The sequence below is a fragment of the Miscanthus floridulus genome, chromosome 5 (genome assembly GCF_019320115.1).
Source record: "Miscanthus floridulus cultivar M001 chromosome 5, ASM1932011v1, whole genome shotgun sequence".
Lineage (NCBI taxonomy): Eukaryota > Viridiplantae > Streptophyta > Magnoliopsida > Poales > Poaceae > Miscanthus > Miscanthus floridulus.
The window spans coordinates 4600974-4614094 of record NC_089584.1 but is presented as its reverse complement, the minus strand read 5'-3'; the positions used below and the strand labels follow the sequence as shown (position 1 = coordinate 4614094).

At 47.0% G+C, this 13121-nt stretch overlaps 2 protein-coding genes across 5 annotated transcripts; one reads left to right on the top strand and one right to left on the bottom strand.

The window, feature by feature from the left end:
• Positions 1 to 3080: 3080 nt before the first annotated feature.
• On the top strand, positions 3081 to 8249 carry LOC136451380 (inactive TPR repeat-containing thioredoxin TTL3-like). The gene is made up of 7 exons (XM_066452088.1): positions 3081 to 4368; positions 5050 to 5245; positions 5331 to 5515; positions 5856 to 6189; positions 6294 to 6498; positions 7494 to 7600; positions 7684 to 8249. Exons 1-7 carry the CDS (start codon positions 3509 to 3511, stop codon positions 7834 to 7836), a joined length of 2040 nt encoding a protein of 679 aa, XP_066308185.1. The 5' UTR covers positions 3081 to 3508; the 3' UTR covers positions 7837 to 8249.
• A 1458-nt stretch (positions 8250 to 9707) lies between these two features.
• Positions 9708 to 12961, bottom strand: LOC136451379 (phosphoacetylglucosamine mutase). 4 transcript variants are annotated; one of them, XM_066452086.1, is made up of 10 exons: positions 12870 to 12961; positions 12505 to 12765; positions 12147 to 12412; positions 11745 to 11864; positions 11531 to 11673; positions 11195 to 11440; positions 10690 to 11108; positions 10433 to 10608; positions 10179 to 10275; positions 9708 to 10062 (listed from the first exon to the last, which is right to left on the bottom strand). In XM_066452086.1, the coding sequence occupies exons 2-10, from the start codon at positions 12590 to 12592 to the stop codon at positions 9920 to 9922; spliced, it is 1698 nt and encodes a 565-aa protein (XP_066308183.1). In that variant the 5' UTR covers positions 12593 to 12765; positions 12870 to 12961; the 3' UTR covers positions 9708 to 9919. The 4 variants fall into 4 exon arrangements, with proteins under 4 accessions (XP_066308183.1, XP_066308182.1, XP_066308184.1 ...); XM_066452085.1 differs by having other exon boundaries at positions 12836 to 12881; XM_066452087.1 differs by having other exon boundaries at positions 10225 to 10275; positions 12505 to 12897.
• Positions 12962 to 13121: the final 160 nt, after the last annotated feature.

Sequence of the window (13121 nt, the reverse complement as noted above, 5' to 3'; positions counted from 1 at the left end):
TTCCTCTTCTTTGACTCCGCCACCGTAGTAGTGTTTTTAGCAGCAGCCTTCTTTGCCTTCTCTTCGATAGATTTCAGCACCTTTGAAGGAACCTTGTGCTCCTCATGATGGATACCCAATTCTTCAAAAACCCGATTTAGGCGAGGCATCATGCCTCCGATGGCCCGCCGCGTGAGAAATTCTCTGTCAAAGATGTCACCGACGATCTCTCGTGTACCTTCCTCCACAGAAGACACAAAGTCTTCCGCCCTCTCACCCTCCGGACAAGCTCAATCCCAAATCAGGGGAAAGGAACCCCTTAGTCGGGCTATAAACATGAATGTTCTCCATCTCAATCTTGAACAAAGGCCTCGATTTCCCAAGCGGCCAACAGTTCGAAGCAACCATCTCCTCAACAAGGTCACGACCTCCAGGAGTACCAGGCAAGCCAAGGCAAAGGCCTTGTCATAGGCCTCCTTCCTGAAGGAGTCATTCTCCCACTAGCATTGACCTTCGTTAGTGGCTTCATCTCCATCATTATAGAGGCCAGCTGGGAAGCGGGTACTCTTCTTCCCATCCTCGTGTTTGTAGTGGTGATTTCAAAGCTCTGGACATAAAACCAATATTTCATCCAGTCCTTTATCCCACTTGTTCTTCTGACACCAAGATATCTCCAATCAGGATTCCCCCTGCTGCCCCTTTGCCATAAAAAGCGCAGCTACCGTATTAAGTTATGAGCTCATCTTCACCCTCCTTCTTTGATTGATGCTAAAGTTCATAGTATGTGTAGAAAGTATCCAAATTCAGCGTAGCGCCATAGGACTTGTAGGCCCAGTAAAACTTACTCAGAGTGAGGAAGCCATTCGGGGTCAGATGATGAATTTGAGGGTCAAACTCCTCAAACAATTGGCGAAGGAACTTGATGGAAGATAGACGAAGGCCACATGAAAAGTAATCCTTGAAAACAATGGCGTAGTCCTTACTAGGCGAAGGCATAGTCTCGCCCTATCAAGGCTTAGCTCGGTCTATGGGGAACATCCCTTCTTTCTCAAGCTTGGCGATCATCTTCTTGGTCATCAATGAAGGCCCAAAATCCCAAGTCTTCCTAGCCATTAGACCCGCCTCTTCAGCTCTGATTACATCACTAACGGTGGCTTCAACGCTAGTAAGATCTTCCATAAGCTACTGGGCCTTCACACTAGCAACCATGCACTCCTCGAACCGCGCAGACCACCCGCTCGCCCGAACACCAAGAAGATGGCGGTAAGGACCAAAGAAAGTAGCCTGGCGGGGAGGAGAGCTGACAGGAGGAGCCACCGCCAAAATATTGGGCAAGGGCAAAAGCCAAGCGAAGGCTAGGGACAAAAAGCGAAGGCTGAAGAAAACTAAAGAGGACTCCAAGGAACAAGGACAAAAACTTGGAAACAAAAGGTTGCGAAAGGGACTACTTAGACAAGAGACGGGGGAGCCCCTATCAACCCCCCTTATATAGGCGTCGAACGGATGCTTCGCCTTCTAGGTGCCAACGGTCGAGTCCATTCGCACGCATCGATTCCAGAGCCACCGCATCCAATCAAAATACGCAACGTCACGAGGCCAATGGTCAGATCCGGGTGGCCTAGGGGGGAAGAGGGGGACAACCTCCGCGCCTCAAAAAGTATACCACATTTTGAGGACAAGGCCCGCCAGCGTCAGACCATGCCCTAAAAAGGGGGGAACTGTTGGGGAATGACCACGAGCCGCAGAGGCCACAGAGTCCGGAGACAGCAGAGACTAACAAGTGAACCGATTTTTCGTGTGATGTGCAGGAAGGTTATAAGAAGGCCTCCGCACTGATGGCCGCGTGAGGCAAATGTCGGAGGTCGCCAGGCAAAGGCGGGCGGAGGTCGCTTGGCGAAGGCAGAGGCCGCGGCACCACGAGCAAGAGGCCGCTTGGCAAAGACGGAGGCCACGGTGCCATGTGCAGAGCTGGAAGCTGGCTCCACCATAGCAGGAGGGTTCATGGCGCGGAGGCAACCTCGGGCCAGGAATGGGCTTCCCTTTGGGCCAGCAATTCAGGCCCAAGGAGACATGGTGGTGCAAAAAAAGGATGGCCCAGTTTGCCCCTGGCCACCTGCACTAACAGGAGGATATTCAGGGAATGTACCATAGTAGTTGTAGGACAAAAATATAAAAGGAAAAAGTAGTGAATAGCGCCCTATGAAAGGAGAGAGCTAAAGCTTGTTTGAGAGGGTGAGTATACTTATGAAAGCCTAATTGAGCCAGGACCCACCTACCTCTTTCTCTACCTTCGCCTGGGGCATCCGACCGGGCGAATGCTTACTCCATACCCCCTATTGGAAAGTGCTACTTTCCAACAGAGCAGTTGTTTTTTTGCTGTTTGCTGCTGGGTGTAATTAGGGAGTTGTAATTGCTCTTTTTTTTATATCGTCTAATAAAATCAACGGCAAAGCTTTTGCCGTCCTTTCGAAAAAATGGCCTAGTAAACTAGCATTCACACGCATGGTGTTTGTTTATCAAAAGAGCTTTTTTTCTTTTTTTAAAAAAATGTTTTGATTGGAAGAGATTTTCCTTTTTCAATTTTTATTAGAAAATGGCATTTTTTCTGTTTTCCCGCCAAAAGGGATTGGAATGCCTTCTTGGGCCAAGTGTAGCCTCTGAAAACAAAAAGGTCGATTCCATTTCCCTTGTCGAAATACGAGTATGAAAGTTTACGTCTGTTTGGTTGCAAAACAAGATATGACGGAATGATTCCATTGCTTATACTAGGGATGGGATAGTTCCATGCAGATACCTGTTTGGATAGAGGGATAGAACGGTTCCATATTATTTTCTTTTGGTTGGGGATATAGAATGGATGAGATAACAGATCTATTAGTCAACGCTACTATAGGGTCCACTTGTTAGTTAAACACCCCCTTCCCCCCTTAACTGCATCCCATCTTTCCCCACGCTACTCTAGAGTGCCCTCATGACCTTGCCCTTCGACTACTTCCTACCCGGCCTTGTGTTGCTATGCCTAACCATCCTCGTCTACCCTTAAGTTTCGGGGGAACGGAAGAAGCGGCCCTTAGTTTCGGGGGGGAAAGAAAAGAAAGCGCCCAATCAACCCCGGGTCTGCGGCCCGCGTGCTGCTGCTGGAGTTTACTGGCGGCTTATTACTGCTGCTGCTGCTGCTGCCGCCGCCCACTGCCGTCGGCCTCGGCCTCGGTCTCGGTCTCGGTCTCTCAGTCAGAGTGCCTGCCCGCGGGGAGTTGCCCTGCCCAGGCAGCCAGCAGGCGCTCGCGCAAGGCAAATCTACCCCGCTCGGGCGCCCCACCTCACCTCCCTCGCCTCCTCGCTAGCTAGCCTTCATCATTCCTTGCTTCCTCCCTTCCCCTTCACGAGATCCCCATCCGGGCATCCCCACCTCTGACCGCGAGCACCTCCCATGCCGCACTAGCTCGCTCGCCCGCCCACTCCCCACTCCGCACCCACCGCGCAGCGAGATCCGCCGGCCCCCCGCCGCCCCACGCAGGTGCTCGGCGGAATGTCCCACCGCCCGCCGGCGCCAATGCCGGACACCCTCTCGGACGCCTTCGCCGCCGCGGTGCTCCTATCCTCCACCGACAAGCCGGACACGCTGCCGCCGGGGAGGCTCTCGCCCGTCTCCCCGCTCCCCTCCAAGCACGGGCACGGGCACCACCACCCGACCCCGAGCTCCTCCTCGGGCTCCTCCGGCTCCGTCTCCCGAGCCCCGCTCGCGCCCGCCTCCGGCCTCGCCTCGCGCCGGAGCCACTCGGGCGAGATCCCGCTCCCCTCCGACGCGCCCCCGCGCGGGGCCGCGCGCCCGGGCCACCGACGCACCGGCTCCGGCCCCCTCATCTTCACATCCGGCGCCAGCGCGTGCTCCAGCTCCGCCACCTCGCCGCTCACCAACGCGCTCCCGGCAGGCAACATCTTCCCCTCCGGCCGCCTCGCCAAGCCGCTCCCTTCCTCCTGCTCCTCCGCCGCCACCCCGCCGCCCCCGCCCCCGCCCCGCGCCTCCCGCCACGACGTGCTCGGCTCCGGCACCGCCAACTACGGCCACGGCAGCATCGTCCGCTCACGCGCCGGTGCCGCCACAGACGACGACGCGGTCCTCAGGCGCGCCATGTCGGCCGCCGACCCCGAGGAGGTCAAGAGGGCCGGGAACGACCAGTACAGGAAGGGCTGCTTCGAGGAGGCCCTCAGGCTCTACGACCGCGCCCTCGCCCTCTGCCCCGACAATGCCGCGTGCCGGGGCAACCGCGCCGCCGCTCTCATTGGCCTCTGCCGTCTCGGCGAGGCCGTCGAGGAGTGCGAGGAGGCGCTACGGATTGATCCGTCCTACGGCCGCGCGCACCACCGCCTCGCGTCCCTGCATATAAGGTGAATGGATTGCTTGGGCCTTGGGCTGGCCGGCACTGAGATTGCTTCTCGGATCTGAGGCAACTTCTCTTCTACACAATGGGCTTGCTTTGCTGTTTGCTCCACTGATCTCATCCTCAGCTAAAGAAAATACAGTACTAGAGTGATTTGCCACCATAATGTATGTCGATTTTGAATCTAAACTTTGCTATTTTTAGCAGAGCTTGCGAAAACGGTCACGGGGTATGTTGCTCATGGAGTGAGGACTATTTCCACAATAGGCTCAATGTTTTTGTTAGTAGGACCATACTTTAGAGTGCTATTAGGCACCATGTGGAACCGGGTTCATTTCACTATCGAACACTCCCTTTTGTGTCACTGTCCAGTCTCCATTCCCTTCATAGTTCGGGATTAGTTGCTTTTCTTCTTTCCAGACAACTAGTAATTGTTTGTTTGGTACAAAACAATAATAAATAGTAAAGTTATAGACGGTCACTGCAGTCCTATTTTCTAGTCCCTTTTATCTTTTTTTTTTCTTGTTCAGTATAGACTTTACAGTGTTCGATGTTGATTCTTTCGTGCATTATGGTTGATCCTTTGTGTTGCTTTCATGAGTTGGACTAATATAATAGACTAAGTGATTCTTGAATTATTCACTCATACCAGTTTTTTATCTGATCTTACACCCTTATTGAACTGCAGGCTAGGACACATTGAGGATGCTCTGAAGCACCTGTCACTTGCAACCCCACAGCCTGACCTCCTAGAGTTGCACAAATTGCAAACAGTGGAGAAGCACTTGGGGAGATGTCTGGATGCGCGAAAGGCTGGGGACTGGAAGAGTGTTCTAAGGGAAAGTGATGCTGCTATTGCGGCTGGAGCTGACTCCTCTGCTCTGGTTAGATTCTGCCCTTCACCTAACTTGATATTGGCTAGCTGACTCTTAGTTCAATGGCATGCGCTTACCTAATTTACACTTTCAGCTCTTGGCTGCTAGAGCAGAAGCCCTTCTCCGTCTCAATTTACTTGATGAGGCTGATATTGCAATCTCTAGTGCCTCCAAATTGGATTATACATCTTCATGCTCCTCAGACACCAAATTTTGTGGGTTTCTTGCCAATGCCTACCTCTTTTATGTACATGCCCAAGTTGACATGGCATTAGGAAGGTAATTCAGCAACTTTCCGTGTTTCCTGCAATCCTGCTACATATATACAAATAAGTTTACTGGTCAATATGCTTTTTTTCTTCCCACCTGAATGAAGGGAAAAAGGTTGTGCTACCAAGTTATAATATGTCTATGGAACTCTTTCTTTTTTAAAACGTTTTTCTGCTGTAGCAAACTGTAGTCAAATAACACTTTAGTTCCTCTGAGCTTTGCTCTGAGGGTGAACAAAGAAGCTCAACAACCTTAACTCAAAAGTATTTTGACTTATCAGGTTCTTGTAGGTTACCTTACCTGCTGTAGCTTGATATCATATGACTTGACAGTTGTGAACATTTTGCAGGTTTGACCATGCTGTCTCCTCCATTGATAAGGCTAGAATAATAGATCAAGGGAACACTGAAGTGGTAACCATGCATAACCAAGTGAAATCTGTGGCCAGAGCACGATCTTTAGGGAATGAGCTCTTCAATTCTGGAAAATTTTCAGAAGCTTGCCTTGCTTATGGTGAAGGGCTCAAACAACACCCTGTGAATAAAGTCCTGTACTGTAATAGGGCAGCTTGTAGGTTCAAGCTTGAGCAGTGGGAAAAGTCAATTGAAGACTGTAATGAAGCTCTCAAGATCCATCCCAATTATACCAAGGCTTTGCTCAGGAGAGCAGCATCCTATGGCAAGGTGGCATATTTTGATCTTCTACCCTTTCTTTTTTGTTTCTTTTTCCTGATTTAGAGTTTTGGAAACTCAAAAACAACTTCATTTATTGCTCTTTTGGTGGTTAGATGGAGCGATGGGCAGAATCCGTGAAGGATTATGAGATTCTCAGAAAAGAACTTCCAGGTGACACAGAGGTTGCTGAGGCCTATTTCCACGCCCAAGTTGCTCTCAAGTCATCTCGTGGTGAGGAGGTATCCAACTTGAAGTTTGGAGGTGAGGTTGAAGCGATTATAGGAATGGAACAATTCCAGATGGCTACATCTTTGCCAGGTTAGTCTTATAACCAGCCATATTCATTATTTTATAATGTTGATTCATGTCTTCTTTTTTGTTCATACTGCGAGCAAGCTACTTAGAAATCTTATATTGCCTATAGTAGCTCTTGAAAGATCATTTTTCATTACGTGTATATAGATACATTTTCCTAAAACACATATCCATTGCTTTAGTTCTGATAGCAAAGAAGAATACCAACTTATCAAGTAGTACCAGTAAAAGCCTTCCATATGGAGAACAGCATTTGAATGAGAGCTTAGCCTTGCATTTGGTGCTCAACTTCTGAACAGCTCACCCAGCTAAATGTTACTAGAATCTAACTGAGCTGATCCCTAAGCCCGTGAGTTTCGGCTAATCTCTGGCAGATGCAAAAGACGAAGGTCCTTTAGCTAGTCATGGATTCATGATAGGTAGTGCAACTGGACCACACAAGCACCCCCTCTATTTTATCCATGTTTTTTTTTAGATTTACCTTGAATCCGTGACGCAGATAACATAATCATGTCTGACCACACAAGCGCCCTCTATTTTGTCCCTTTTTTTCTCTAAGAATTCGTTGACGCAGATAACATAATCATATCTTCATTATTCAAGAATAGGAAGTCCCATTTAACTATTTCAGTTAACATGAATTTCCAAATGTTCAGTTTCCTCTCCTGCTTGTTCCTTGCACATGCATCCGCTGATGTTGACTTGCAGATGAGTAATAATTGAACAGAACAATAGTACGACGATCTTGACTTTTTCTGATAGGCATGAGGTTGTACCACCGGTTGGCAGTACTTGTTACTGTTTTCTGACGTGCAAGCAATGTTCACATGGCTTTTGTTTTCCTATCATTGTACTAATGCTGGTTGGAAGTACATAATTTGGTTACTCTTTTGTCTTTTACTATCTGGTCACTTGCTCTGTCAGTCTTGTGCTCTTGCTGTAATAGTAGTCCTTAGCTTTTCTTTATTTGATGCATCTTATTGGTCTACATGAAACAGGTGTTTCAGTTATCCATTTCATGACGCCTTCAAATCAGCAGTGCTGTAAGATTTCCCCATTTGTGAATACACTGTGTACGAGATACCCATCTGTTAATTTCCTCAAGGTAACTAACACTGTCACATGGCCATCCACGGTCACCGTCCCTTATCTGTCCTACATTAACATGCCCTTTTGTCTTCACTTCAGGTTGATGTGAACGAGAGCCCTGCTGTTGCACGCGCCGAAAATGTGAGGACAATTCCAACATTCAAAATCTACAAAAATGGTATGAGAGTCAAAGAGATGATCTGCCCCAGCCAACAGCTGCTGGAATATTCAGTGAGGCATTATGGGATTTAGGCCATGAAGCCGATGATTTGATGGTTCCTTCCGCCTCCAGCTTCTGGAGCGAGCACAGGCTTAGCCAGAGCAGAATCAGTCAAGTTCATCTTGATGAGGGCAAGCGTGAAAACTGAAAAGCGAAGAGCAACTCTTCCCCGGCATTTTCCACCCCATTCTCCATTTGTTGATTACCTACTCAATTTATTCTTTTAATCTGTCTCGTCCGTACATCATTGTTGAAAATTTCTTTAGAGCAAAAACATCTCCTGATTCATGTGAAGAATGACTGTAAATTTTTACTTCCATGTTTACCAGACAACTAAGGAAAGAAAGGTATAGATTGCATTTTGTAATCTCTAAATTCAGTCATGTATACGGAAGCATAGGCTTCCTTTGTTTTTCACGATCGGGTTCGTGGAAGCACCAACCTTGCAATGGCCCAAATTCTAGTAGTGCCTACAAAAAGAATTTGATTCTAGGTTTGGATTATCATAAATTTGATTAGGGTTGTAAAATAGTATCAACATTTATATCTCTAGATATATTTATTATAAAAATTTATTCCATGATAAATCTAACAGTATTTATTAAATATTAGTATTTTTGTATATATTTAGATAAACTTTTACGTATTATAAATATTGGTATTTTTGTATATATTTGATAAAATTCGAAATTGATTGACTCGTGAAAAAATGACTTTTTTTTGGGGACGATGGGAGTAGAATGGAGTTGTATACAAATACGTTACCAACCTTGTAATGGCCTGTATTCACATACTAATAGTATAGAAACTGTATACGAAAGTTCAGTAGCTATTACTGATGCACTATGTCAGTCCTGAATTGCGTATTTCTACATGCTTTCTCAACGCAGTTCCATACTAGCCTAGCACTGCATAACTACGTTTGAATTATATGTGATCTTTTTCTTTATGGTCATCTGGAACAGAGGATTGACTCAACCCTGTAAAATTTCCATGTACTGTAACTCCTAGGAAATACTTTTAACCTGCAGAAATTACAGAGGAAACCTTACGGAAAGTTAAAAGTATGAGCCTTCAGACTTCATGGCCTTTCCTCCAAAGAAAATTATGATTTTTTTCCCAAGATTTTGTGAATGGGAGTTTTCGCATGTTTTTTGCAATCCTGTTTCTGCAAATGCATTCCCGTTAGAAGAATATACTGGGTTCTGGGATTCCTCCTTTACCTGAGTTCTGTTGACCGGTTAGTTCGTTGTTCTCTGTGCTTTTGGCACCGACACGTGGGCCCGGCATCCATGAGGCCGACATGTCAACGTCGAGACAAGGCCGTGCTGAGACTGGTTGCTTTGGCATTTCCTCTCCCTCCAGATGGAAGACGGGCATATGCATTTCTGTCCCATCACCATCTCTCCATGCCCACATGCGGACTCGCAGTCCTTTCTTGTAGATCCCGGAACAGGCCGCACTTCTTTAGCTGTTCTATGATGCATCATCTTGCATACAGCATATACTATAATAGAAAGAATCAGAAAAAAAAAGGATGCCATGCTGGCCTTCATTTTGTCAGTGCTTTTGTCAGTAATTAGCGTCATCTTGCTAATTACTAGTATGTACTTCCATTAACAATCTTGGGAGACTCCCTAATTTACCATTAATTTTTCTAATTCATGTTTTTGTCTATGATTAGGTGGGCCTGGTCCAGACCCAAGATGTTGTCTTATAATTGACCAAATGGAGGACAAATATGGGATGGGGGAACTTTTAGCAACAAATAAGGAACTGTACAGTATGATCTCGTCATGCAGGGGAGAGTGGTGCACATTGCCCTTAGCCAAATAACGATTTTGATCCGCCGCAGCGTATGCGCAGACTCCATTAATGAGTGCAGCCAATCAGGAAGAATGAGTATTACAACGGAATGATTTTACAGTCGTTGAAATCTCTTATATCATGTCTAGATACAAGAACCAATTGATTTCTGTTCAGTGCATGTCAACCACAAAATTCAAAAGTTTGGACTCACAGGTTGTAAAAAAAAGTCACAAATCAAAATGCACAAGGCATGAGATCCTAGAAAATGTTGTCTAGTCAAGATCGCAAAACGAGACTGCAAAAGGTTTATCCAAGGATGCGTTCCACATGGTGTGCCACAGATTTTGCGAGACTGTCAGCTTCCACCTGCGTAGACGCCTCTGCATATACTCGTACCACATCTTCTGTACCAGATGGACGCACAAAGCATCGCCCGTGGGTGTAGTTGGCTGCAGTGACATCACAATTTGAATATCAATCACACTAATAACACGAAGTAAATTAGATTTGAAATAGTGTGATGAAGAAGTGTTACACTGGATGATACAGTTAAGTTGGCACTTACCAGTCTCCATATCTATCAATTCTTGCAAACCAGAAGGCTGACTAACTTTTGTCTCTGCATCTGTTGTAACAATTACACTTCGATCTTTAACTTTCACCTGAAAAAGAGTGACAAAGTTATATGAATACTTGGTTATGAGAGGTGAGTACTGAGTGGTTGAATGAAAAAAAAGAGTGCAATATTATGGTTCCATCATCTTCAGTGAACATAAGGTGACTTAAAATTGAAGAGAGGAAGTTCAGTCAAGAACTTACTTTCAGCTGTCTACTGGGCAAATCACAGTATAGTTCACACCAATTCTGAAATGACCATCCCTTATACTGTAAAATAGCCTCGACTAAAAGCAAACCACTCAGAGCATCACCTACTGCCTGATTGATCAGCTGACTTGTTGCCAACAATCTCATTACAGCATGATGCTGTGCTGAACCTAGGAAGGGCATTAGATCAACCACATCAAACAAAATGTTAACATGGAGAATAAGGAGTAGAACCGATGGTAAGAGCTTACCAGTGGGAGCTTGAGAGGCGAGCTCATTGCTTAATGACTCTAGTTGAGAGATGAGGTCCTCTGAGAATACCACAGTCCCATGTCCATTTGCCTCAAAATATATACCAATGTCATAGTCCAATGCCCTTTTGTGCAAATATTTCACTCCTGTAGGAGTGAATGCCACTTCTAGGCCAAGGCTCTTTAGAAATTGTGTCGATGCCCCATTTGCATAAGCTGTCTGAACTATTCCCAGCCTTGCAGACAATGATTTGTTTGCTTGACCACCATTGTTATTAACGATGTCTAGCTGCTCTCTGATAAATAGCGCAAACAGAGATAGTATCTTATCTCCATCAACAAGATCAACCCTATTGTCACTAGCTGATGGCAAACGGAAGTAGACGAGTCGATCAGCATCACCATCCAAACTTGCACACCTAAAATGCTAGAAGAAAATGGTAAGTTGACTAAACAAATAATGATAGGCAAGCATCAAGCATGAGCAACAAACCAATCATCTCACCTGACACCAACATCTTCAGAGCTAAACCCATGTGGAGTAACGCGCTCCTTTTGAACAAAGTCTGCGCCACACATATGATTCAGTATCCCTTCTCCTTCCTTGCCCGAATTCCTCACGTTAATATCTAGGCCTGAAAGCTCCGCCTTTATTTGTTCGAGCTTCACCCCACCAATGCCATTTGCTCCATCCACAATTAGTTTCTCCTCACCCCCAATCTTATCTTTGGGCACTAATTCCAACATACGCCTGATGAAATTTGAAGCTAGAAACTCATCATTAAAGACACTAGTAGTTCGTGAGAGCCTAAAAGCAGCAGGACAATGACTAGAAAATAACCTGAATGATCCGATAAGTTGCATAAAATAATCTGACTCGGAAGCCCTGACACCTTTGTTTTTGCTCCGGACCATCCAATGCAGTTGAGGGGTGGTCAAAATTCCCATATCAATTGCGCATGCGCCAACTATAGCATTTATCCCCTATAGTTTGAAGAGCAATTCAATTAGAATGAATTTTGAAGGAACAGACCGACATGGCATACGCCACATACCTGCAGTGCAGCATCCAGGAGGTAAGCTCCTGTCGGTCTGGTATCTCTACCAAGCAGCACTTGCGCTGTGTGTTGGCTCCCCAATGGAATGCCCTCGTCTTTGCAAAACTGAAGCACCAGCTGCGGGGGAGAAGAAACGGTGGTTTGCATCATTCTCAAGTGTTTGGTTTTCGAAAAAAAAATCATTCTCAAGTGTTTGCTGGCTGTAATTTGGATTTGGATGTTCCCTCCAAGCATCGTTTTTTATTTTTTCACTCCTCCAAACAAGTGGTAGTGCTTATTTGTGTGGGTCAGTTCAGTTTCTGCAACGGATCCTGCATTTTTTTTTGGAACGCAAATCCTGCATCCTAATTGAAACAAGTGGAACGAAGCTTGAGGAGTAGACGAGGACTAATCAGTTACCTGGAGGAGGGCGTCGGGGTCGGGGGCGTTGGCGAGGGCGTCGGCGAAGGGCTCCCAGTGCTGGGCCATCATGCCGCCGTCGGGGTCGGCGATCTTGACGCCGTTGTCGCTGACGGGGTTGTGGGAGGCGGTGATGACGATCCCGACGGCGGCGCCCGCGAGCTTGACGGAGCGGAGCGCGGCGAGGATGCCGGCGCGGCAGACGGCAGGCGCCATGGTGGCGCCGTCGGCGCGGAAGCCCGCCGTGCCATAGGAGAACCTGCAGCCTGCGCCCCCGACCCCATCTCATCTCATCCTCCGATCTGTGCGGATTGTTGCGTTGGTAGTGACGCGGCAGAGTGGGGGAAGCAGCACGTACCGCTTGGGAGTGGGAAGCGGGACGCGACGGCGAGAAGGCGGCGGCGCTGCTCCTGCTCCTGCTCCTGCTCCTCCTGATTGGCAGCCATGGCGTCCTCCTGATCGGATCTGACGCGATTCGAAGACCACTTGTCAACGCGGGTGGAACCGGCTCGACTACAGAAAACGAAGCGGTCTGCGTCTGCCAATTCGCCGGAATCAGATCAGAGAGCAGAGGTGCGGTTCGTCTGGGCTTGTCTGGCTGCCGCTGAAAGTTGGCTCACTGAAAAAAAAAAAAAAACGACTTATAAGCCAAACAAACATAAATGAACAGGACGTCAGTTCAGTTCAACCATCTCGGATCGTGGTACAATGGAATCGCAGTACAGGTGGTGCTGGAATTTTGTGTTCGTCCCTCCGGCTACTTCATCAGCCCACAGTCCACATGCATGAATGAAGAAGATTTTCTGAAAGTTCTGACAAAGAGAGGAATATGCTAGCAAGCTGTTGTTGTCGGATTCTGAATTTCCGATGAAGAAGAGGGTTTAAGTAGAAAAGAGGCATCACTGTCACTGCACTTCTTATATTATTAAGAGGTTTGTGCTGATCATTCAGCTCCTCCTTCATACCACATATGCA

Coding starts and splice junctions, on each gene's coding strand:
- LOC136451380 (XM_066452088.1), top strand. CDS start 3,509: ATGTCCCACCGCCCGCCGGCGCCAATGCCGGACACCCTCTCGGACGCC. Junction 4,369..5,049: donor CTCGCGTCCCTGCATATAAG/GTGAATGGATTG, acceptor ATTGAACTGCAG/GCTAGGACACATTGAGGATG. Junction 5,246..5,330: donor GAGCTGACTCCTCTGCTCTG/GTTAGATTCTGC, acceptor TTACACTTTCAG/CTCTTGGCTGCTAGAGCAGA.
- LOC136451379 (XM_066452086.1), bottom strand. CDS start 12,592: ATGGCTGCCAATCAGGAGGAGCAGGAGCAGGAGCAGGAGCAGCGCCGC. Junction 11,865..12,146: donor ACCCCGACGCCCTCCTCCAG/GTAACTGATTAG, acceptor TCTCCCCCGCAG/CTGGTGCTTCAGTTTTGCAA. Junction 10,609..10,689: donor CGCCTCTCAAGCTCCCACTG/GTAAGCTCTTAC, acceptor TGCCCTTCCTAG/GTTCAGCACAGCATCATGCT.